The sequence below is a fragment of the Hemibagrus wyckioides genome, linkage group LG02, assembly GCF_019097595.1.
Source record: "Hemibagrus wyckioides isolate EC202008001 linkage group LG02, SWU_Hwy_1.0, whole genome shotgun sequence".
NCBI lineage: Eukaryota > Metazoa > Chordata > Actinopteri > Siluriformes > Bagridae > Hemibagrus > Hemibagrus wyckioides.
The window spans coordinates 6,321,711-6,345,131 of record NC_080711.1 but is presented as its reverse complement, the minus strand read 5'-3'; the positions used below and the strand labels follow the sequence as shown (position 1 = coordinate 6,345,131).

At 39.7% G+C, this 23,421-nt stretch overlaps 2 protein-coding genes across 2 annotated transcripts; one reads left to right on the top strand and one right to left on the bottom strand.

Moving 5' to 3' along the window:
- Window positions 1-710: 710 nt before the first annotated feature.
- Window positions 711-13,496, bottom strand: mapk3 (mitogen-activated protein kinase 3). The gene is made up of 9 exons (XM_058412635.1): window positions 12,992-13,496; window positions 11,500-11,682; window positions 10,984-11,173; window positions 9,748-9,864; window positions 9,335-9,449; window positions 7,981-8,112; window positions 4,390-4,499; window positions 3,716-3,845; window positions 711-2,514 (listed from the first exon to the last, which is right to left on the bottom strand). Exons 1-8 carry the CDS (start codon window positions 13,252-13,254, stop codon window positions 3,726-3,728), a joined length of 1,230 nt encoding a protein of 409 aa, XP_058268618.1. The 5' UTR covers window positions 13,255-13,496; the 3' UTR covers window positions 711-2,514; window positions 3,716-3,725.
- Window positions 13,497-17,735: 4,239 nt separating this feature from the next.
- On the top strand, window positions 17,736-23,340 carry nudt9 (nudix (nucleoside diphosphate linked moiety X)-type motif 9). The gene is made up of 8 exons (XM_058414432.1): window positions 17,736-17,908; window positions 18,625-18,855; window positions 18,964-19,053; window positions 19,144-19,230; window positions 20,904-21,015; window positions 21,125-21,271; window positions 21,361-21,445; window positions 22,687-23,340. The coding sequence occupies exons 1-8, from the start codon at window positions 17,817-17,819 to the stop codon at window positions 22,830-22,832; spliced, it is 990 nt and encodes a 329-aa protein (XP_058270415.1). The 5' UTR covers window positions 17,736-17,816; the 3' UTR covers window positions 22,833-23,340.
- Window positions 23,341-23,421: the final 81 nt, after the last annotated feature.

The following is a 23,421-nucleotide window of genomic DNA, read 5'->3' as shown; positions in this document are numbered from 1 at the left end:
GAGAGAGAGAGAGAGAGAAATGAAAGGAAGGGGGGGAAAAAAAAAAAAAAAAAGAGTTAAAGTCTTACATCCCTTTTTCAGTTCTTAAAAAAGATTCATCAATATAACAGCAATAATTATAAGAACAGCCATTAAAAGGATGTTATTAAATCTGCCTCATTTGTAGGTCTCAAATCGTATACTGTTTGTGTGAGAGATGGATATCTGTAGGTGTGTGTTGTGTGATTGTTCAGTCCCTATGGTCCCATTTTTGTAAATAAGCGATACATCAACAACGCGGCATAACAAGTTTCCTTGGTAATGATTTGTTCCCCTCGGCTCAGTGAGCGGCGCGGAGTTCGCTCGCAGTGAGAGGACGCAGAGGAAAATAAAAAAAGCAGCTCCAAGCTGAAACAGACAGACATGCAGACACAGACATGGGGATGCAGCCCGACCATCTGTGCCTTCCTGTCCCACAATGCACCAACAAAGCAAGAGGGGGAAAAAAAAAAATAAAATAAAGCAGAGTGCCGTAGAGGAGAAAAAAGAAAGCGGGACCCCGAATGGAGTGAGTACTACAGGGGTTATGTCACGTCTCCATCGAGCAAAAAAGACAGGAAAGAGGACAGAGCAAAAAACTGCACTAGATACTTATATTCATTTATATTATATATATATTATATATATTATATATATATATATATATATATATATATATATATATATATATATATATATATATATATATATATATATATATATATATATATAAAAAAAAAAAAACAACAAGAAGAAATAAAACAAAGCATTTGGTCGTGTGACACAAAGTGCAGGTGCACAGATTGAAGAACGTCATTCAGCCGATGTATGAAACGTGCTGCAGGGTGCGCTTTCGCTTTCCATACACAGAAAAATATCAACAACATTAACATCGGTGTAGGAATCGAGCTCGGCTTCTATGTAAAGACGAACCCCGCTGTTTAAAAACTTTCTCGGTTCCCCCTCTCTAGAGCAAGTTTTCCTCGTCGGCGACCGGACAAAAAGCATATAATCTGCGTTTGTTACAGGCGTTTAAGTCAGTTGCAGGAAACGAACGAGGCAATAACACTTCTTCAAACGAGCAGGAAAATAGGAAACGCTACCTGTGATTTGGTGCATGCAAAGTCAGCCAGTCACAGACTACATTATCACAAGGTCAGCCAATCACAGGCAAGAGAGGCGTTGAGGTCAGCAAGCCCCGTGGAAAAAAGCCCTTTTCGAAGAAATTGTGACATCACCAGGGGGGAAGGAGTGTGTGCTATGGCTCTGAAAGCGTTCGGCTTGGCTATGCCTCCTCAACTGGCAGAGTGTGAGGAGAACGAATGTGAAGGAATGCTGCAGGTGCTGGAGGAAAAGCGATGGCAGGGGATCAGCGGTAAAAATCTGAGATAAAATATGCTTAGTTGGAGGTAGGGGAAGAAAAAAAAAAAAAAAAGGACGTCATTGACCATCACTGCTGTAAGAGAGTAAGTGCAACACCACAACTTGCAGAAAATCGACTCACTAAGGAACATCGAGGAAATGAACATTCGATGTGGAAAGCATGATCGTAGCAGCAAGAATGAACCTATTAAGAGCAAACAGATGCACCAAAAGAGTGGAGAAAAAAAAAGGGATGTAGGGATGAGATTTAAGTTTGGATGATACTGATGGCTTCATTTTCCAAGAGCACTGGTGAGAGCGTTTCCCGAAAAAAACAAAACAAAAAACACACCACCAATGGAATCGGATGTGGTACAGTAAAGTAAAGCAAGATTCATTTCTATACATCTTCATCCTGTATATTTTCCTTTTTTGTAAATCAACAGCATTGGCTTTCACAATGTAGAGCAGCAAAGCTCACAAGGAAAACTAACCAGGCTTCTCACGTGCGTTTTGCTTTAAAAAGAAAAAAATTCTAACAAATACTCAAATATAAACTCTCCACATACAAAACACATTTTGCAAAGGATCATAACGTTCAAATTACAGTGTACAAACAGATCTCGGACATACAATACTCAGAGAGAATGCAAAAAACGTCCAGAATTACATATACATACACGTATACACCCAGACGGAGCCCACAGTAACGATATGCTCGCTTTTTCTCTCCCTCGCTACGCTTTCTCCGTTTAATGGCATAAACAAACAGACCGGTAACAGGCCAAATGTGGCGAGATGAGAGAGAGGGAGAGAGTGCAAGGAAGAGCAGAAATGTGAGAAGAGAAGCAGGAGGGGTGAAAGTGTAGGAGCTGTGTGCAGCGTGGAGTGACACGGTGGATACAGCTGCCCCCCCGTTCAATGGCGTTAACATAGCAGGTTAGAAACCCGAACAGAGCCTCCAGGTGCGAGAGAGATAAAGAAAAGAAATGCTCAAGTTTTCCATGTACATTTTTTCTTTTTTTTTTTTTTTTACTTTTTTTTTTGGATACCATGTGTGTGTACAACTTTTGTAGCTTGTTTGGAGTTATCTTGTTCTTAGCCTTAGCGTGGCTTGATTCATCTCCTTGGGTGCTAGAGAGAGAGAGAGAGAGAGAGAGAGAGAGAGAGAGAGAGAGAGAGAGAGAGAGAGAGAGAGAGGGGAAAAGAGGACAAAAACAGGTTAAGTTGTTTGCAGTTGCAGTTGTTTACTGCTGGCTTTTCTAAAGGAATAGATTTAAGAGGATGGAATAAATCGTGGGAGGCATTTTGCGTTTACGTCAAGAACAATGCAAATTGGAGGTTTCGTTTTTAACAAATAGAGCTGTAATGGAAATTTGGCCCAATGGCAGCAACTGTGGAAAACCAGAAAACCCACACACAGAAAAAACAAACAAAAATTTGTTGCTGTAAATTGCACACGGTATATCTTACAAATAGTCAGTATACACAGGGTAATGTAACCAGGATACCTGACCAGAATTACTAGTGCAATGGTGCAGTATCAGTGAGATAAACCGGAAGCTTTTCATTTAACATGCGAAACAGGCTTAAGCATTATAATCAGTGATCTATAACAAAAAACAAACAAACAAAAAAAAAACCCTCAACTTTTAGTTCTCTCATGCTTTCTCGAGTTACAATCCATTCCTATATTCTAATGTCAGCTAGCCAGTAGTGGTAAATAATTCAAGGCGGTTCTTATTTGTTTAGCATCAGTGTGACTTCACCCTAGCATCTTGCAATACTATAAGTGCAACATCTGATGCTATCACCATGGCAACAATCACACGGCTGCAGGCTGGCATCAGCAGCCATAAGAAAGTGTTTACGTTTGTTCTGTAATGAAGCACATTACTGCTCACATGCAAACAAAAGCGGTAATGTCATTCTTGGCCTACCGACCCACACACACAGATCTTACAGTTTTACATAAAATCTGCAGTCTCACCCCCATCTGCATTTAACCCCACAGCTACACTTTTCATCGCTGGTTTTCCCCATTCACCAGCAATTATTTGTTGCAAAGCAGCTGTGGTTAGAATGCTTTTAAATATCACCGCTGCTGATGTTTTTTATTACTTCAAACTCAAGAGTAGAGAACAGGGAAAGGGCATTGGAAACATGAAACACAACCCAAATGCCTCTTTTGGGGAAAAAGAAAACAAGACATAAAAGCGTACTGTGATATAATTCATCAATATTACATGATCACATTGACCAGCCTGGTTTTGAATCAATACATTTAGATCCCCACCAGTAACAACTAGCTCGACTGTTTTTATTTCATCTTTACCTTGCTTCCCTCAGGAGCCTTGGTAGTTGGCCTGGAATCGTGCCGTCTCCTCAAAAATGAGTTCCTTCAGCCTCTCTTTGGGAAGATCATCTAGCTCCATGTTGAAGGTGAAGGGCTCTTCAGCCACCGGCTACACACACACCCCAAAAAGTGAAGAGCTCAGTAAAATAAAACCTGTATATTATCTCTATTATCTTTAAATGTGCTGTTTGTAGATATAAACATTTACAGACATTTTTTGTTACTCCAAAGAATTTTAAATCAATTTTAGAAGCATGCAATGTATTTGACTGGCTTCTATGTTTCATCACTCCAATTAAAATTTTTTACTGCCTCTTGTTTCAGCATATCTGCTCGACTCGGTTTCTTTTCCTTAAAAGGTAAAAGGGTGGGAATGTGTTGCCAGGGAAAGGGAGGATTGCTAACATTTTCACTGGAATTGCACCTCACTATTTCAGGCAGCAGAGGGCTCTATACATTACAAAAGGACAGCTTTAAAGTACTCGGATGCATTCCTAATTCATTTTACGTGCAGCTTGGGCGTGGGATGAAGGACAGCAGTCTTGGATCATAGTTTTTACAGCACAAATGCAGCTTTTATGCTTTACAGTAAGTAATAAGGTTCCAGTGTGAGAAACGTGGGTTATGTGCTACAGAGGAGAGATGGAGTGTACCTCATCGGTGGGGTCATAGTACTGCTCCAGGTAAGGGTGTGCCAGTGCTTCTTCCACCGTTATACGCTTGATGGGGTTGAAGGTCAACATACGGTCCAACAAATCCAGAGCTAAACAGAGGACAGAAAATATGTTTTTACCATCAACACACAGAGCCTGAGTTTGGATTATAAACACACACACACGTGTTTGGCGATGTAAACTAAAACAGTGGTATTTCAGGAAGAAGATTAACAACCGTGTGATAAAGTTTCATTGTTTAAGGGAAATTATTATACAAATTAGACACACACACAAATTTAAATGGAATATCTTCCCTATTGTCACTGGTTGCCACATTCAACAAACCACAATTGTTTTTGCCTGCAGTCCTGCTCTGATTGACTGCCAGCCTCCAGGGAAAAAAAATAAATAAATAAAGAGAGACTATCTGTGCTCACAGTGCTGAACATTCACTACACTGCTATGATGCCTATCAATTTCTTAAAATACATCAAATAAAGCACATTTTTCCAATTGTAAATGTTCGCTTACCTTCCAGGAATATAAATAAACCGACATGACATACCATTAAACCTTGTGCGATGTTCAGAGCTAATATTCTGCACAATATATTCACCATTCTTTTGCAGCCACATCCAGCTCACACTCCTACGCACACCCACGCACAAGCCAACCAGATAACGAACAAAAGACCAGTCTTTAAGACCTGGAATATTAATCTTAATTACAATTCAAACTCTCCAAAGACCTTTACACACATTAATGAAAGACTGTACACACACACACATACATATATTATATTATTTATATATATATATATATATATATATATATATATATATATATATATATATATATATATATATATATATATATATATATATATATATATATATATATATGTGTATGTATATAGATAGATAGAGAGAAAGAGAGAGAGAGATCAGACATAACATAAATCACCTCTGGTCCATAGAGGCATGGACTGATGGCTATGGCACAAAAGGCAGCAGAACACACAGTGCACTGGAGCTTGCTGTGTATGGGGCAGCACCATTGAAAGAGCCTACAATGGGCATGTGAGCATCAGAAAAGGAGAAGATGGGGTCCTGTTCTGATGAATTTTTATGAATCTTTTACATAATGTGGACGGCTGGGTGTATGTGTGTCGCTTAACTGGAAATAAGATAGGACCAAGATGCACTGTGGAAAGAAAGCAAACCAGCAGAGTCTGTGTAATGCTCTGGGCAGTGTTCTGCTGTTAAACCTTGAGTCCTGGCTTTCAGGTGCATGTTATATTTACAGGTACCACCTACCAAACGTTGCTGCAGACCAAGTACACCCCTTCAAGGCAACGGTATACTCTAATAGCAGTGGTCTCTTTCAGCAGGATAATGCTCCATGCCACACTGCAAAAATTGTTCAGAAATGATTTAAGGTACATGACAAAGAGTCAAGGTACCACCGCTCACCTTCAGAGGTCTTTTGAAATCAATACCTCAATCCCAGGTTGTTTTCATTGTTATGCATGATGTGTGTATATGTATACACACACACACACACACACACACACACACACACATATATATATATATATATACACATGCACAGTGCACAGATGTCTCAGGCTTTCAGTACAGCTCTTCCTCGAATATCAAAGCTCTGTCTTACATTAGTGTGAGCACCACTGAACCGTGCTGACGTAATTATAATGCCAGACATATTGTAAGCACTCTTAAAGACAACACCGTGATTCACTGGAGAGAAAAAAAAAAGAAACACACTATGTAGTGTGTTGCCATGATACTACCAGCATAACTGAATGCCATCCTTTATAGAAGATCTGTTTGTACATGTTGCACCATACACAAACACTTCGGTTCTTCATCTCCATGCTCATCAAAATACAAACTGATGTTTTTTAACTATTTACAGTGAAAATAACAATAATAGTAAAATTCCTCCTCCTCATCACAGACCTGCCAAACTCTAAAGTAAATATACACTGACCTAGCACTTTATTAGAACCTGAATACCAACTCGTTGATGCTATAATCCAATCAGCCAATCATGTGGCAACCACCCAATGTATAACATCAGGCCATAGGTTTTGGTAATGCTCACATCAACCATCAAAATGGGGGCGGAGATGTTATCTCAGTGAATATGACCGTCACTGTTGGTGCCAGGCAGGCTGGTCTGAGTACTTCTGAACTGCTGATATTTACCCAGAACGGTGCACTAAAGAAAAAAACATCCAAGAACAGAAAGCTGAGGCTGCAGTGAGCACAGCCTCACCAAAACTAAACAACTGAAGACTGGAAAAAACATAGCCTGGTCTGATGAATCCATTTCTGCTGAGGCACACAGATGGTAGAGCCAGAATTTGGCATCAGTAACATGAATCCTTGGACCCAACCTGTTTTGTGTCAACACGTTAGGCTGGTGGAGGTGGTGTAATAGTGTGGGGAATGTTTTCTTGCCAGACTTTGGGCCTGTTAATGCCAATCAATCATCATTTGTATGTCACATCCTGGTTGAGCATTTTTGCTGGACATGAGCATACCTTCATGGGCCTCAATTTCCCCATCTTCTAATGGCTATTTCCAGCATAACAACACAAAGTGCCACAAAACAGAAGTCTTCTGGGACAAAATAAATAAATAAAATAAACAACAGTCTGGTGTGCACACTGCAGCTATGCAGATCTGACTGAAAAGCACCTCCCAGATACCTAATAATAATCTAATAATCTTTACAATGAAAATTGGTCTATTTTATCTTTTTTTGTTGTTGTTCAAATATTCAGCCTTTTTTTTTTTATTTAAGCTGAAATTTGATTAATTCCTTGTCAAACATACAATGATTGCATTTTACACCAACCAGACATAACATTATGACCACCTGCCCATTACTGGGTTGGTCCCCTTTTTGCTGCAAAAACAGCCCTGACCCGTCATGCACTGTGTATTCTGACCCCTTTCTATAAGAACCAGCATTAACTTCTTCAGCAACTTGAGCAACAGTAGCTCGTCTGTTGGATCGGATCATACGTGCCAGCCTTTGCTCCCCACATGCAACAATGAGCCTTGGCCGCCCATGACCCTGTCGCCAGTTCACCACTATTGGACCACTTTTGATACATACTGACCACTGCAGACTGGGAACACCCCACAAGAGCTGCAGTTTCAGTTCTCATAATGTTATGCCTGATTTGTGTACATCAACGACCTCAAAACCTTCTCCATTTACCTCGGCACAAAGCGAAGGTTCAAGCATGACAAGTTTAGACAAGAGCACCAGCCAAAAGACTGTTAATGTGATATGAAGGAAAATAGAGATAGTCAATTTTCCCAGATTTACGTGTCTTCTTGTTACTCTGCATTTTTGCAGGATAAAAAACACTCTCGAAATCATTAACTCAAGATACACAATGCTCTGTATGATCGCAAAAACAATGTACATTTGAAACATTTATTTACAAAATAAATAAATAAATAAAAAACCCCGACAACTACCAATATAGATTATTGATAAATTTGGATTAAACTATTGAATACTGTCTATTCTCAATAGGTGCATGTATACCTTTGCTATCCGCCTTGGGGAAGAGCTTGCTCCATGGAATTTTGACCTTCTGTGGGAGAGACTGCAAGTAGTTCCTGGCTTTCATGTTGATTATACAGTTTAGATCTTCCTGAGAAGGAGAACCCAGGATACCTAGAAAAAAAAAATCTATATAAAGCCCATTGTTTTCACACCTGCACTACTCATGGTATGTCGTTTTAAACAGGTTTATTTTTAGGCTCATTATATTTCAGAGGTCAGAGTGGTATCTATCTGACCCAGACCGTTTTCTGTGTGGAACTGAACTTAAGTGTTCGTTCATTGCCTCCATGCTATTGTTTATCGGTTTGTTGTTGGAATTCTGCAGCTTAGTAAAAGAACTGCATATAATTCCCCTTTTTATGCTTTCAACCTGTAGAAAATGGTGATTATAGAAGTCTAAACCATTCATCTCAGCATAATAAAGGTGAACATTCAAGTTTAAGTGTCATATGTTCATAGTGAAATGGTTGCTGCACACTTGGTGATGATAAATAAATAAACGACTTTGATCTGAAATGCTGAAAAATCAAAAAGCGTTAAACTTAACATAGGGGCGTTATGCTATATAAAAATATGCTGAATTGTCTAGCATGTCTAAGACTATAATGCCAGCCACTAGAGTGCTGTTCCCTTTTCTAAAGTGTCACAAACCACAAGGCCTGTCTGAGGTTATCTAACAACTCTGTGGTTTGAACATTGTATGTGAACTTCAGCCTGCAGTTCACACAACGGTAACACGAAGTCAGTACATTCCTTTACTCCATAGCTGCACTGGTCTTGTAACCCCGGTGTGAAGTTAACGCACCCGGACATCAGTACGTCTTGACTGACCATGTGCGTTCGAGTTAAATTGAAAATGTGTTTCAGTTTTCCACCCAGACCACGACTTCGTAAGCAACAATGGAGCAAACCAACAGCAGCTGCAAGTGTTTCACAGTCAAGGAATTGGGTGCTGTATACGGTTGGTTGAAAAGGTTTGCATACCCCAATGCAAAATATGTTTAAATTTAATTTATTTGGGTTTCACAATCACTGAATTACAATCTGTTATAATATTAATAGTGAAAAACAATGATAATCTCAGTTCATGAAACAAATCTACAACTGGATTTCTGTGAAGTGCATTAAATTTGAACTGACCTGATTGTTAAAATTACTGCCCTGTTGATTTCCCTTTTGCTGCATCCACATTTTATTTTTGACATAATAGAATCCTAAATATTTAAATGATAAATTGAAGTATCATTTACATAATTCCTCAGAGAGAAATCATAAGGGACGCAAACTTTCGTTTAGGCAAGGAGGACAAAAACATGCAGTCACACGGCCTTACCGAGTATATGATTGAGTTGGTCCAGATAGTGCTTTCCAGGGAAAATGGGCCGATTAGACAACATCTCGGCCAGGATGCAACCCACTGACCAGATATCAATGGACTTTGTGTAGCCCTGACACACAGAAGACAAGGAAGGGTAAGAGAGAGTGGAGAGTTAGGGACAGGGAGAAGAAGGGGGGGTGAGAGAGAGAGAGAGAGAGAGAGAGAGAGAGAGAGACACAGAGAGAGCAAGAGAGAGGGGGAGAGAGCAAGGGGGGGGTGAAAGAGAAAGAGAGAGGGACAGTGGGAAGAAAGGGTGAGAGAGAGAGAGAGAATATACATAGAGAAAAATTAACAAAAAAATCAGATTCTTACATATGCACAAGGACATGTCTGCATGAGTCTAATCACATGCACAGAGTTATATTTACCTTGGAATTGAGCATGATTTCTGGAGCACGGTACCAGCGAGTGGCCACGTACTCTGTGAGGAACCCAGTGTGGTCATGCTCTGGGTCAGCTATCCGTGCCAACCCAAAGTCACAGATCTGTCAATGCAGAAATAACAATACAATACAACAATCAGGCTCTCTGGCTATCTGAGAAACACAATCTTGCATGCACTAAATTTGGCCCGAGAGGTCAAGGCTGTAACATAAAACTTGGCCAAATACAAAGCATAACAGAAAACATCTCAAAAAATTAAGGCGTCCATGGTATGTTGGAAAAAACTGTGAGAGAATCATGTAATGCAACATGGAAGGGTAAACAAATTTAGTTCCGCTTTCTGGGACAAACAACTTTTTTACTACACTTTCGACATTTGCAAATCAGGAACAAACAGTTATTTGGAAAGATCCAGAAAACTGAGCAAGCTGTTATATAACTGTTCTACTTACTACACACTGTAACCTTATGGTCAAACATATTGAGAGAAAATATAGATACTAGGCAGATTCATTGGTCAATGACATGCTGTTTTTTCCTTAGTCTGTATTAATGCACTTGGATCTAATACAGATCTACCAGATTTTAGCCTCAATTAGGTTTACAGGCAACCAAAACAAAGCACTGGAGCTTTTACTCACCCAGTGGGCTACTTAAATATATTCATAGTTTGTCCAAACCTGATATGTCTTGCTTCATGGGGGATTGGGGAATTAGTGATGATATACCTTTAGTAAATCAAAGCCTTATCCTCTGTGCCACTACCTGATTACAGGTTCTAGTACGTCTCTTGTGGGTGTGGTCTATCCAGTATTTCTTTTTGGCTAAAATAGCAGAATCTAAAAAGTGCTTTAGAATTCTGTGCATGTTACATAATACCATAGCAATTTCAGTACTGTAGTAAACCAATAAGGTTACCATAGAAGTAATGTTCTGTGCATCAGAGCCACAACCCCAAAACATGCCCAGGCTCGAACATGTGAATGCTCATGCAAGAGAGGACGCTTTCTGAATTGACAGGCAAACAGAGATGCCTTCTTGTACTGATTAGTGGGATTATGCTTGTACACATCTTTTTTTCCTCCAAGACCACAAAGTTTGTCCTCTAACTGGACATCAATGACAACTATGCAAAAAAAAACAAAACAAAACAAAAAAAACAAACAAAGTGGAGAATATTTAAAAAGTAAAGAAAACGTTCTTCACAGATTGGCTCCGACCTTGAGGTCACAGGTGGTGTTGATAAGCAGGTTGGAGGGCTTCAGGTCTCTGTGGAGAACGTTGGCAGAGTGAATGTACTTCAGCCCACGCAGGATCTGGTACAGAAAGTAGCAGATGTGATCGTTGCTGAGCTGCTGGGTCTTCAGCAACTTGTACAGGTCTGTCTCCATCAGGTCCTGCACGATGTAGCTGCAGGCGGTCAAGGAATTAATCGACTTTACAGCAGCTCACAGGGATAATCCCAGAGCGAAGCCAGGGACACGTGCTAATTACTATTTTAAATGAGTGTTAAAAGTGCTAGTTGAGATTTGGACACGAATGCAAATGATAAAAAGCAAAGCAATTACGTTTCATTTACGGATCGCTGCGGAAGAGCTGCATAAATCTACCACACAAATCTCTAAAGTACAACCCTCGGGCCTCACTGCTCTTTAGGACAATGGTTGGAAACCTGACTCCACATCTCAGTGCAGCCTGGCTCTTCAGGCGTGGCTGACTGCTCGGGTAAAGGATACACATCACGCATGTAGTCAATGCGGCGCGCTCGCAGGATGTCGTTGATGCCGATGATGTTCTCGTGGCGGAAGCGCAGCAGGATCTTGATCTCTCTCAGCGTGCGCTGGCAGTACGTCTGGTGCTCGAACGGGCTGATCTTCTTAATGGCCACTCGGCACTTGTTCACGTTGTCAAAAGCAGAGCTAAAGGCATCGGCGAGGGAGGGAAGAGAGAGATATCAAATGGAGTGTACAAATTAGGAAAAACGCACCCTTTTGTTTTAGGTTTTGAAATCCAACTACATCAAGTACGCTACAAAAAAATCCTATTTAATAGTTTACATCTTATAAATGATTATAAAATATTATTACATTTTACTTAATATGATTATTTTCTATCTATGGAATAGTGAGACATTCCCAAAAAAAAAAAAATCAGCAGATTTATTAACAAATGTATTAACATGACTATAGATACTGGACAAGATTACAATTTACAAAAAAATAAAGGAAAAGATCTTAAAAACAAGATGTTACAGATTATTACAAAACGAAAAACTTATCTTAGACTACTGGCTCACGTTGTCCAGATAACCGAGAACTCTAGAGTTAGAGCTAGATGTATCTCAGGATCTTATCATAACACAAGCTAATTATTTATTAACTAAAGAGTTTAAAATACCAAGATAATTATATAAACTGGCTGCATGAATTTAGCACTTATCTACATTACAACGTAGTCACCTAATGTAAGTTAATTTTCCCTTCTAATATTAAGTTTTAAAGTAAAAACAGCATCATCCATGCCATAACAACCACGCCTAATGTTACAACCTCGACATAATGACATGTCAACGAGCTAAATGCTAATGTATTAGCATGCAGTTTTGGCTTCCTAGATCCTTACTTTGTTAGCTAACTAGCTAAATATATGCAAATCATGATTAGCAAAACAAACTCTTAAAAATAAATCAACTGTCACCGGTCCTGATTTAAGACAGCAAGTAAGATGTGTCTTATTTGCTAAATTATGTAAAAGTATCGCTAATGAGCAGCTACACAGGTTTAGTTCGTGTCTAATCACAACTACAGAATAAACAGCTCGATGTGGTGTGTTTTATAGTTAAATGTTGTTAAGTGTTTCTACATTAAAATGATATTTTAATTATTGGTAATTTTCCAGTTGGTTTCTGGAGAGGCTAAACCTGATGTGCTACATGCACCGAGCGAACTTGTTGAGCCGCCCAAATTCTGCTGCATTGTAAATAAGCCACTTTTTTCCGAGCTTAAAATGTCGCTTTGCTTGGGTTCACATGGACAAATGTACAGAATGAAGTCGCATTTATTTTTCACTATCGCCGATTTAAAGAAAACACCACCATATTTTTCCACACAAATTGTTTAGCACGCTAGCGAAGGCAAGTTAGCTAGCCGACTGGTTAGCATAATGAGTTCGCCTGTCTCCTGTGTTGTTGTGTGGTTAAAAATAAATAACATTATAATTTCCTCTTACCAGACCATCCCGTAGGCCCCCTCCCCGATATACTGGAGGTCGGTGTAGCGCGGGCCCACGTCGAAATTTTGTCCTTTCACCGACTCCAGGCCGGGTTTGGGTCCCGCGGCTCCAGTGGCTGCACCGGGCGCGGCTGTTCCTCCAGCATCGGCGGCGCTGCCGTTCGAGTCCGCGGCTCCTGCCGCCGCTACCACCGCCGCTGCTGCTGCTGCCGCCGCTGCCGCCTCCGCCGCCGCCGTTGCGCTGTCGTCCGAAGCCTCCATCGTTCCGCTTGACAAGTCCCGCTCGGTTCCGGCGCTCGGTCGTGGACGGGGGCCTTCAAATGATCTCACGTTAACGACAACCTCGTTTATTTCCGTGAACAATCGCGGCTTCTTTGGACGACGCACTTGAACTGACAGTCAAACAGGAATCGTTAAAGCGCCCCCCTAGCTTCAGTAAAGTCTACAGGAGCGCGTGAATGTGTATGTGTGTGTGCGCGCGCGCGCGCGTGTGTGTGTGTGGGCCTAAGTGAACGCGGATTTTTCCTCCCGTACTACATCGGGTAGCGCGTGCGCGCGATGTAGAAAACACACTCCTCCGGCCACATTTACCACACTGCGCATGCGCGGCACAAACTGCATGGCACCCGAGTAAAGGCTTGGCAGAGCGCGCACTCAGGGTAGTGATGTGTTATTACATATTGCGATAAGCGTCCTTATGTGTTGTCTGAACTGATACACTGCTATATTCATATCTTTGTATTCGATAAATAAAAGAAAGATCTTATCCACAAATAACTGGTGTGGTTTCATTCAAACTACCCTGGGAATACACCCAGGATGTGATACTAGTCCATTACAGGGCGCACACACACACACACACAGAGGTCCACTTACTGCAATAGGAGGTGTGAGGAAAACGAAGATCTCAGCAGTCACTATGCTGCCCAATATTAATACAGCTAATACTAATAGTATTAATAACATGCAAATATTAATAATAAAGTGCATAGCCCATTTAAATCTATGTAAAAACTCACAGTGGGCAGCACTGTGGCTTAGTGGTTAGCACTGCCTCACATCAAGAAGGTCCCAGGTTTGAACAGGCAGGGGCCTTTCTGTGTGGAGTTTGCATGTTCTCCCTGTGCTTGCATGGGTTTACTCCGGGTACTCTGATTTTCTCCCACAGTCCAAAAACATGTACATTAGGTTGATTGGTAATTCTAAATTGCCCATAGGAGTGAGTTTGAGTGTGTGTGGTTGTCTGTCTATGGCCCTGTGATGGACTGGTGACCTGTCCAGGGTGTACCAATGTGTACTGGGATAGGCTCCAGCAGATCCCCGTGACCCTAATTAGGAATAAAGCGGGTATAGAAAATGGATGTAACAACTCACAGTGACTTAAATAATGGATGCGCCACATAATCAAAGACTAATAATGAACAGAGTAAAAAACAAAAAAAAAAAAAACATTTCTGTTATTTAACAAAGACAAATGCACAGCCACTGAGATGATGATTTTCTGTAAGGAGGCGTTTAAGCAAGTGGTTTGTCACAGTCAGTCAGCAACATTCTACAACATTGAATGTAACATTAAATGGGTAAAAAGTGTGACATGTCATTTGTTAAATAAAAATAAAGTCTTAATTTTTTTTTAAATCATCTGGAATTGTCTGGATTTCCTCATTAGTCAGGCCATAATAACACAGTTATTAATATTAATACATAAAAACATAAAAACAATTGTTGCTTTTGATAGATGTGATTAAGAGTTCACAATCCAGGCTGGAAGTTTGTTCCTTAAACAACAATAACATCCAAAAACATTTTCTGCAGCTGCTTTTCAAGACTTTCATAATAGTGAGAAGAAATTTTAGACTGTTCCTCCCTCACTGTTTTAGTTTAAAAACAGTTCACATCACAGCATGTTAACTGAGTTAAGATCTGGACTCTAGCATGCCTAGTCCAAAGTAATAATAATATTCTTTTAACACCATTCTGTTGTTGATGTGTATTTTTTGTTGCATCACCCAACATCTTTTTAGGTTCAGATAACAGAACATTAGTCTGACATTATCTTAATACAATGTTGTAAATTATTTTTTTCAACCCCAAGGTGTCTCACTTCAACGACTTCCCATTTAAAATATTTATTTATAATATAATTATATATTACTTATAATTATTTATATTACTTTAAATGGTCGGATTCAATTATACCATCAGCTTATTATGCATGATAAATGGCTTCAGCCACATGTGCAAATGTAAATGCATCAGCATCAAATCAGTCAAATTTTGATTTAGGACGAGGGCATCCTCCTTGACTGCATTATATTTCTTCACCAGCAGGTGTCGCCACCGGTCGGTTTTCAATATATATATATATATATATATATATATATATACACTATATTGCCAAAAGTATTCGCTCACCCATCCAAATAATCAGAATTAGGTGTTCCAATCACTTCCATGGCCACAGGTGTATAAAATCAAGCACCTAGGCATGCAGACTGTTTTTACAAACATTTGTGAAAGAATGGGTCGCTCTCAGGAGCTCAGTGAATTCCAGCGTGGAACTGTGATAGGATGCCACCTGTGCAACAAATCCAGTCGTGAAATTTCCTCGCTCCTAAATATTCCACAGTCAACTGTCAGCTGTATTATAAGAACATGGAAGTGTTTGGGAACGACAGCAACTCAGCCACGAAGTGGTAGGCCACGTAAACTGACGGAGCGGGGTCAGCGGATGCTGAGGCGCATAGTGCGAAGAGGTCGCCAACTTTCTGCAGAGTCAATCGCTACAGACCTCCAAACTTCATGTGGCCTTCAGATTAGCTCAAGAACAGTGCACAGAGAGCTTCATGGAATGGGTTTCCATGGCCGAGCAGCTGCATCCAAGCCATACATCACCAAGGGCAATGCAAAGCGTCGGATGCAGTGGTGTAAAGCACGCCGCCACTGGACTCTAGAGCAATGGAGACGCGTTCTCTGGAGTGATGAATCGCACTTCTCCATCTGGCAATCTGATGGACGAGTCTGGGTTTGGCGGTTGCCAGGAGAACGGTACTTGTCTGACTGCATTGTGCCAAGTGTAAAGTTTGGTGGAGGGGGGATTATGGTGTGGGGTTGTTTTTCAGGAGCTGGGCTTGGCCCCTTAGTTCCAGTGAAAGGAACTCTGAATGCTTCAGCATACCAAGACATTTTGGACAATTCCATGCTCCCAACTTTGTGGAAACAGTTTGGAGCTGGCCCCTTCCTCTTCCAACATGACTGTGCACCAGTGCACAAAGCAAGGTCCATAAAGACATGGATGACAGAGTCTGGTGTGGATGAACTTGACTGGCCTGCACAGAGTCCTGACCTCAACCTGATAGAACACCTTTGGGATGAATTAGAGCGGAGACTGCGAGCCAGGCCTTCTCGTCCAACATCAGTGTGTGACCTCACAAATGCGCTTCTGGAAGAATGATCAAAAATTCCCATAAACACACTCCTAAACCTTGTGGACAGCCTTCCCAGGAGAGTTGAGCTGTTATTGCTGCAAAGGGTGGACCGACGTCATATTGAACCCTATGGATTAGGAATGGGATGTCACTTAAGTTCATATGCGAGTCAAGGCAGGTGAGCGAATACTTTTGGCAATATAGTGTGTGTATATATATATATATATGTTTGTATGTATATGAATATCAGTTTCTGTTATTGTTATAAGTATTGTTATTTAGAGTTATTTAAAGGAAATGACAACACATCAAAATAACCCAATATCATGCAGTATTTGCAGAGATTTAATAACTCAAATAAAACAATGCAAATAACTTGTAAACAAATTGTGTTAATGCTTTGGCTAAATAACATTAAGAAATCAGTATTTGGTGGAATGCATGGCATGCTCTTCACCAGTTTTTCACATTGCTGTTGGGTAACTTTATACCACTCTTTTTGCAAAAAAGCAAACAGCTCAGCTTTTCTTGATGGTTTGTGACCATCTATCTTCCTCTTGATGACATTCCAGAGGTTTTCAATAGGGGTTGGGCAGTGGCTCTTATTTTTTTCCAGAGCTGTATGTATGTATGTGTGTGTATATATATATATATATATATATATATATATATATATATATATATATATATATATAACACGGTACAGCAAATTTTAAATCTCCTTCAGCATAAAAACACAAAAATCCTCCAAAACTAGCGCTGTAGCTGGCTATACGCTACTAAAAGTGATTATTATGTGATATACTATACTCTATCTGTCAGATAATATTATATTTAGCTACAGCCTGATAGGGTAAAAATCGATTACATATTTTATGACACACTTTACCGTTTGTTCTTAATCAAATATTTATGCATTAAGTCTACAATTCTTCCAGACAACCAAAACGACTCCAGTAAGACACGCTACACAATACAAGTGAGATAATTCTAGATAAATGATGTGAAATGTTTTTTTTTTTTTATTTGTGTATGTGTTTCTGTCTCAGGGAGGGTTCAATAAAATCATATAAATGGACAAATAAAATGCAAATAGCAAATAAATAAATAAATCAGACACAGGCTTTCAGAAGAAAGCAACCTTTGCTCTGTAGATTATGTTCTGCTGGAGTCGGTTTGTTTACAAACATGCCGTAATAGCGGCAAAAACCACACGCATGCGCAGTACAGACCAGGAGGCGCGGTAGGGTGTAATAAATTGTGCGCGCCTGCGCTTTGAGAGCACGCATGCGCAGTGTGAATAAACAGCCCCAGTCTTCCTGGTTGCCAGGAAGAGTCATTGATTTGGTGTCTAATGTTAACTTCCTGGATACTGCAAGCTTTTGGGGAGTTGTGATGAAACAACTGTTAGGAAACTGGACACGGTCAGTGCATATCGCTCTTACACTCGTGACATTACCGTTCAACGTCCGTGCGAGTGGATTCTGGTAAGTTTATTGGCATAAATGTTCGGTTCGTTTTAGAAATAAAACCTATATTGATATTGTATGGGGTTGTGGCACGTGAACCCGGGATAAAACACAACGAGGCGTTCTGTCATGGGTAAATAATCAACGACAGGCGGCTCTGACGCGCTCAGGAGGCTGACACAGCAATTTGCCAACAATGACTTTTTTTAATCTTTTTACCGATTAATGCATTACATGTCATCCTTCTTATCTTCTCCAGTTTCGTTCGAAAGTCCACTAAACAAGTTACTTCCTGTTAGCACTATGCAGCATCTGTAAACAGTCTTTCTCTTAACCAAACAAAGCTTGTCTTGTTATTAAGAAATCTCAAACCTTTGACAAGTCCCTTGTCAAAAAAAACAACAAAACATTAAGTTACTGATTTACTGGTGAATGTTACAAAGTGCTGATAGTGGAGACTCCTTACTGATTCTGTTATAGAAAAATAATCACCACTTCCTGACCAATCCAAAGCTTCAGCAGCACTGTGGTATAAAGAACATTTATATAGGCAAAAGTTCTTTCAGTTTAGATCGTATGAATGTCACAAGTCACGTATATATGCCAATTGGGCAATTTGTACTAGCAAAAGTATGTTAAAAATTCAGTCTATTTGTGGATGGACAGAATTCATTCAGTCATTCATTCTTTGCATGCTCTAATCTTGACTGTTTTGTATCTCTCTCTGTGCACAGTAAGTCCTTCAACACCGGAATATCAAGTGTGTGTACATTAAGTTCTGCCTCCATGCCGTCTGCTGCGCATATCAAGGCCCGATGCACAGTGTACCCCGGCTCAGACAAACAGCGCTTCCCTGTTCCAGATGATAAAGTGAACTGGGCGACTGTCTGGCCAGATTACAGTCCTGTAAACTACACCGCACCAACTGTGCTGCAGAAACCTGCCTGGGCTGATCCAGACATTGGGTGTGTTAATGTCTTTAGTGTACATATGTAGCTTTGTAGCATATGAGTGCTGAGCCTATGATTATGCAATTGGTATTTCAGCCACTAATGAATCCATTTCTTGTTCAGTTCTTTCTGTCCCCGGTTTAACGCACTTGACGGGTCTGTGGATAGGCAGAGCCATGAGGGAGATTACAGCATACAGGATGGTCATCCACTGTAAGCCAAGCACTAAATCATTTAGCCTGTGCTAATGATTACACAAACTCACTTTCTCTCACACACTGTTTCCATTTTAACCTCTTTCAGTAACCCAAGAGGAAGAACTGGTCTGAATGGACGGGGCCTTCTTGGCAGGTGGGGTCCTAACCATGCTGCAGATCCCATAGTCACCAGGTACAGTGTCCCTGCATTAGACATATTTTTTTCAGACACACTTCTATTCTTCAAGAAAACTTTAATCTACGCACTTGTGCTTTTTTTTAAAAAACTCTTTTTTAAAACATACTGCACTGAAGCAGAACATGTGGAATGGAAATTAGGGACCAGATAAATAGTCCAATTTTTATCAGGAGCATAAGTTAATTTTGGTAAGCAAGGGTGAAAAAATCCACCAATAAACCAGAACTTTTGGGCAAATTATCAATTATCAAGCCCTGCCTGATTATTTTCACATTTGTGGAAATTTGTTTTAGAAAAAAGTATTGACTGGCTTGCTTTTTAACTAACTAAATGATTCATTGGTTTTAATTTAGAAATAATTAATTCAATAAAATGTATTTATTTATTTATTTATTTTTTCCCATATAAACATTTATCATTTGTTAAATTTGATTTGATTAAAAAAAATAAATAAATAATAGCTTCCTAAATTAGCATAGTTTGAACTCAGTTACAGTAATTTGATACTTTTATTATTTTGTGAACCACTGCCATATCACCACATCATCACTTGGATTATTTTTATTTATTTATTTTAAAGAAGATCCATTTTTATCTTGCGGTAGCTGCAACACTAGAACATACACTCAAGCAGTAGAATAGCTGTGGTTAAGGTTTCAGTAAATGTGTTCACTACATACTGTATGTGATCTACCTTTAATGGTAACTCTCCAATGACATCATTGTTTTAACCTAAAGGATAATTTAGTACCCCCCACCCCCCTTGAGTGTAGCACCACATGCAGTTTAAGAGACTTGTAACATTAGTGGCTCATCACAAGATTCTTGCAATTACGTCTGCACTTAGAATAAAACCAAAGGCACTCAGGAATAATTTCGGTTTGAAAAGCTAATAAACAACAATGTGAATGAACCAAGTGTATTGTCTACAGTCCATAGAGAGAAATATCTTCTATCGACTGAATGGATTATCAAAGCATAAACATCGACCTGTCTTGAGATCAATAAGCACTCTGAGTGCTTTTAGGAGGATCAGCACATCATTACTCCCATTATCATACTAACTCCCTGTGCTCTTTTGGGCTTATTGATCTTCTACCCGTCATTCATTCCTGCAAGGTTTTAGACTGCATGCAAAAGAACATCTTGTACAATGGCACAGATTTTAATATAAAAATGTCACATAATTGCACACATTTGCACTATTAATAATAGTCACAGTGTATTCATATAAACATAATCATATCAGTCATACTGTAACTGTATTCATCTATTATTCTTATATCTGTCTTATATATTATATTAATTATACTATATAATATACTAATGAATAACCAGCAAGCATGTGACTGTTATAATACAGTTATTACTATGGATTCCTGGATACCTTGGATATTGTTTCTGTAGTAACAAACGAACACATTGGGTGTATGATGGACACCATTTGTGTGCTCTGCACAGGGTCGCTCCATATTTGCATAAACGTAAAATATTCTAAAACTTTGCAGCGTCTCTGGACACGCCCACATCTAGTCACCAACGCTCGCCATCACTCATACAGCTTTCGCTGCAAGCCAATTTATGTCTAAACGTAGCAATAGTTAGCATTTGGTCTCTCATTTTTCATGCATAGGTTCATCTGTAACCATCTCTCTCTTTGATCCCAGGTGGAAGCGGGACTCTGAAGGCAAGCGCGTGTCTCATGATGTCACTAAACGTCCTGTATTGCAGTTTGTGTCTATCAAGAGAAAGGACTGTGGAGAATGGGCCATCCCCGGGGTCAGTGTATATACGTACATTACATAAAATTCAATAACAGACTCAAATATTTCGAGTTACGAATTCCATATGCATTCTGGGGTTTAATAATCTGTAACCATTTGTTCAGGGTATGGTGGACCCAGGAGAGTTGGTGTCTCTGACTCTGCAGCGAGAATTCACAGAGGAAGCATTGAACTCCCTTCAGGCTTCTCCACAAGAGCTCAAAGAGCTCCACGAGCGGATCTCAAAGCTCTTCAGCTCATCTGGTTTTCAGGTTCAGAAATCATCTGTGTAGAAACGAATAACTACAGAAGAAATAATTATCTTGCACCGTGTTAGAGTCACGCTGTCTCTTTTGTTTAGGTGTATAAAGGTTATGTGGATGACCCAAGAAACACAGATAATTCCTGGATGGAAACCGTTGCTGTTAACTTTCACGACGAAACGGGTAACAGACCACACGCAGGGAACAATCTACATGTTATACGTAATATAGCAAATGATAAAAGATCAATAAGGTGACCGCAGGTATAACCTTTGTGTGATTTATTATTTTTTAATGTTATTGTTTCTAAATCATGCAAAAGTCTTCAACAGTATAAAGTCTGTAAATATTTTATTTGTAATATTGAACTTGGCTATCTGTTTGACTTTGCATTTTATTTATGTGGCGCTTTAAACAAAGGACATTTTCGCAAGGCAGCTTTACAGAAATTTATAAATTCCAGAAACAATTTTTTTTGGTTTATACATGTTTACAATTTATACATAATTCACTTATTCTCAAGAAGGCAACATAATGCATTATAACATCCAGGGGTGTGTAAACCTTTGAACCGGTTGATCAGTGTAAATTAGTATTATTTCTCCTTCAGGGAAACATGGAAATGTTATGTGGCTTCTTAAGCACTAAATTGGGAAAAAAAATTTCCACCGACCAACCCGGGTCTTAGTGTACTGTTCTGAATGTTTGCTGCTTTTGTAATTGTTTATAATGTACAAGTCCCTCAGTGTAAAAAGATGGAGCTAAACATCATATAGTCACATATGGAACGGGGTCAAATATTCAGAAGATGCAGGAAAAGCAAAGATGGTGGATTTTCACAAACTGTGGGCAGTTTAATGGCTCAGGACATACAAGAGGCTCATGAACAGCTCTCGCAAAACATAAAAAGTAATTATAAATAGCTCAAAAGGATTTCAGCGAGTTTGACAAGGGCCATATTGTGATGGCTAGACGACTGGATCAGAGCATCTCCAAAACTGCAGCTCTTTTGGGGTGTTCCCAGTCTGCAGTGGTCAGTATCTATCAAAAGTATCCTGTAAGTTCTTTAAGTCCTGTAAGTATCCTTTAAGTCCTAGGGGCCCCAAATCGCAACTTAGAGGACTTAAAGGATCTGCTGCTAACATCTCGGTGCCAGATAGCACAGCACACCTTCAGGGATCTAGTGTAGTCCATGCCTTGACGGGTCAAGGTTGTCTTGGCAGCAAAAGGGGGACCAACATAATGTTATGGCTGATCGGTGTATAAACTAATGACCTCAACTGTATAATCCTGAACATTAGCTAGTTAATGTCACTGACTTTTGATCCATATACTGAGATTGATCACTGACCCCCTAAAGAACACTACATGAAATATAACAGCTTTAAATAGTTTCTAAACTCTTGTTTCTCCTTGTGACTCAGGTAACAGTGTGAGCGAGCTGCCCCTTCAAGCAGGCGACGATGCGGGGCAGGTGAGCTGGTGCGACGTCGATTCTGCACAGCCCCTCTATGCCAGTCACTCACATTTCCTCCAGACAGTAGCGGAGGAAAGACAAGCCCATTGGTAAAAATGGGAAATGACAGGAAGTGCCTGTGAAGATGCAACATTTGAACACAATAACAGTCGTCCTTCTAGCTTGTGATGTTAGTCATAAATAACTAAAGGACTAAAATGGCACAGGAGTTGCAGCTTGTGGCCTGGTTTTTATTGGAGTTGTGTTCTTATGTAGACCATACAGTCTGAAAATTGATTGGTTTAGAGCCAGAATTCTGTTCTCTAATGATCATCATTAGTACAATGGACTCTGACAGCACTTTCAGTCCGAGTTTATTTTAATTTATACTCGCTGTGGAAGAAAAGCCAAAACACAACCTAGTAACCCCTTGCATGAACACGGAAGGTCATGTCGTCTAGGATTTATTCTAAACTGTATGTTTGCACCTTTTAATAAAGCCTTTTCAGAGGAGGGCAAATGAAGGTAAAGATTGAATGTAATAAAACTGTAACTACAAATAACCAATGAATTGTGACACTGATATAACAAATACATCTCCTAGTCTCTCTATTGCTTAAAATCATAGTCTCCGTTTTTTTTCTTATCTTTGCCAACTAATAAACTACTTTGCTCTGTTTCACTGATGGCTTTTAATTCAGGT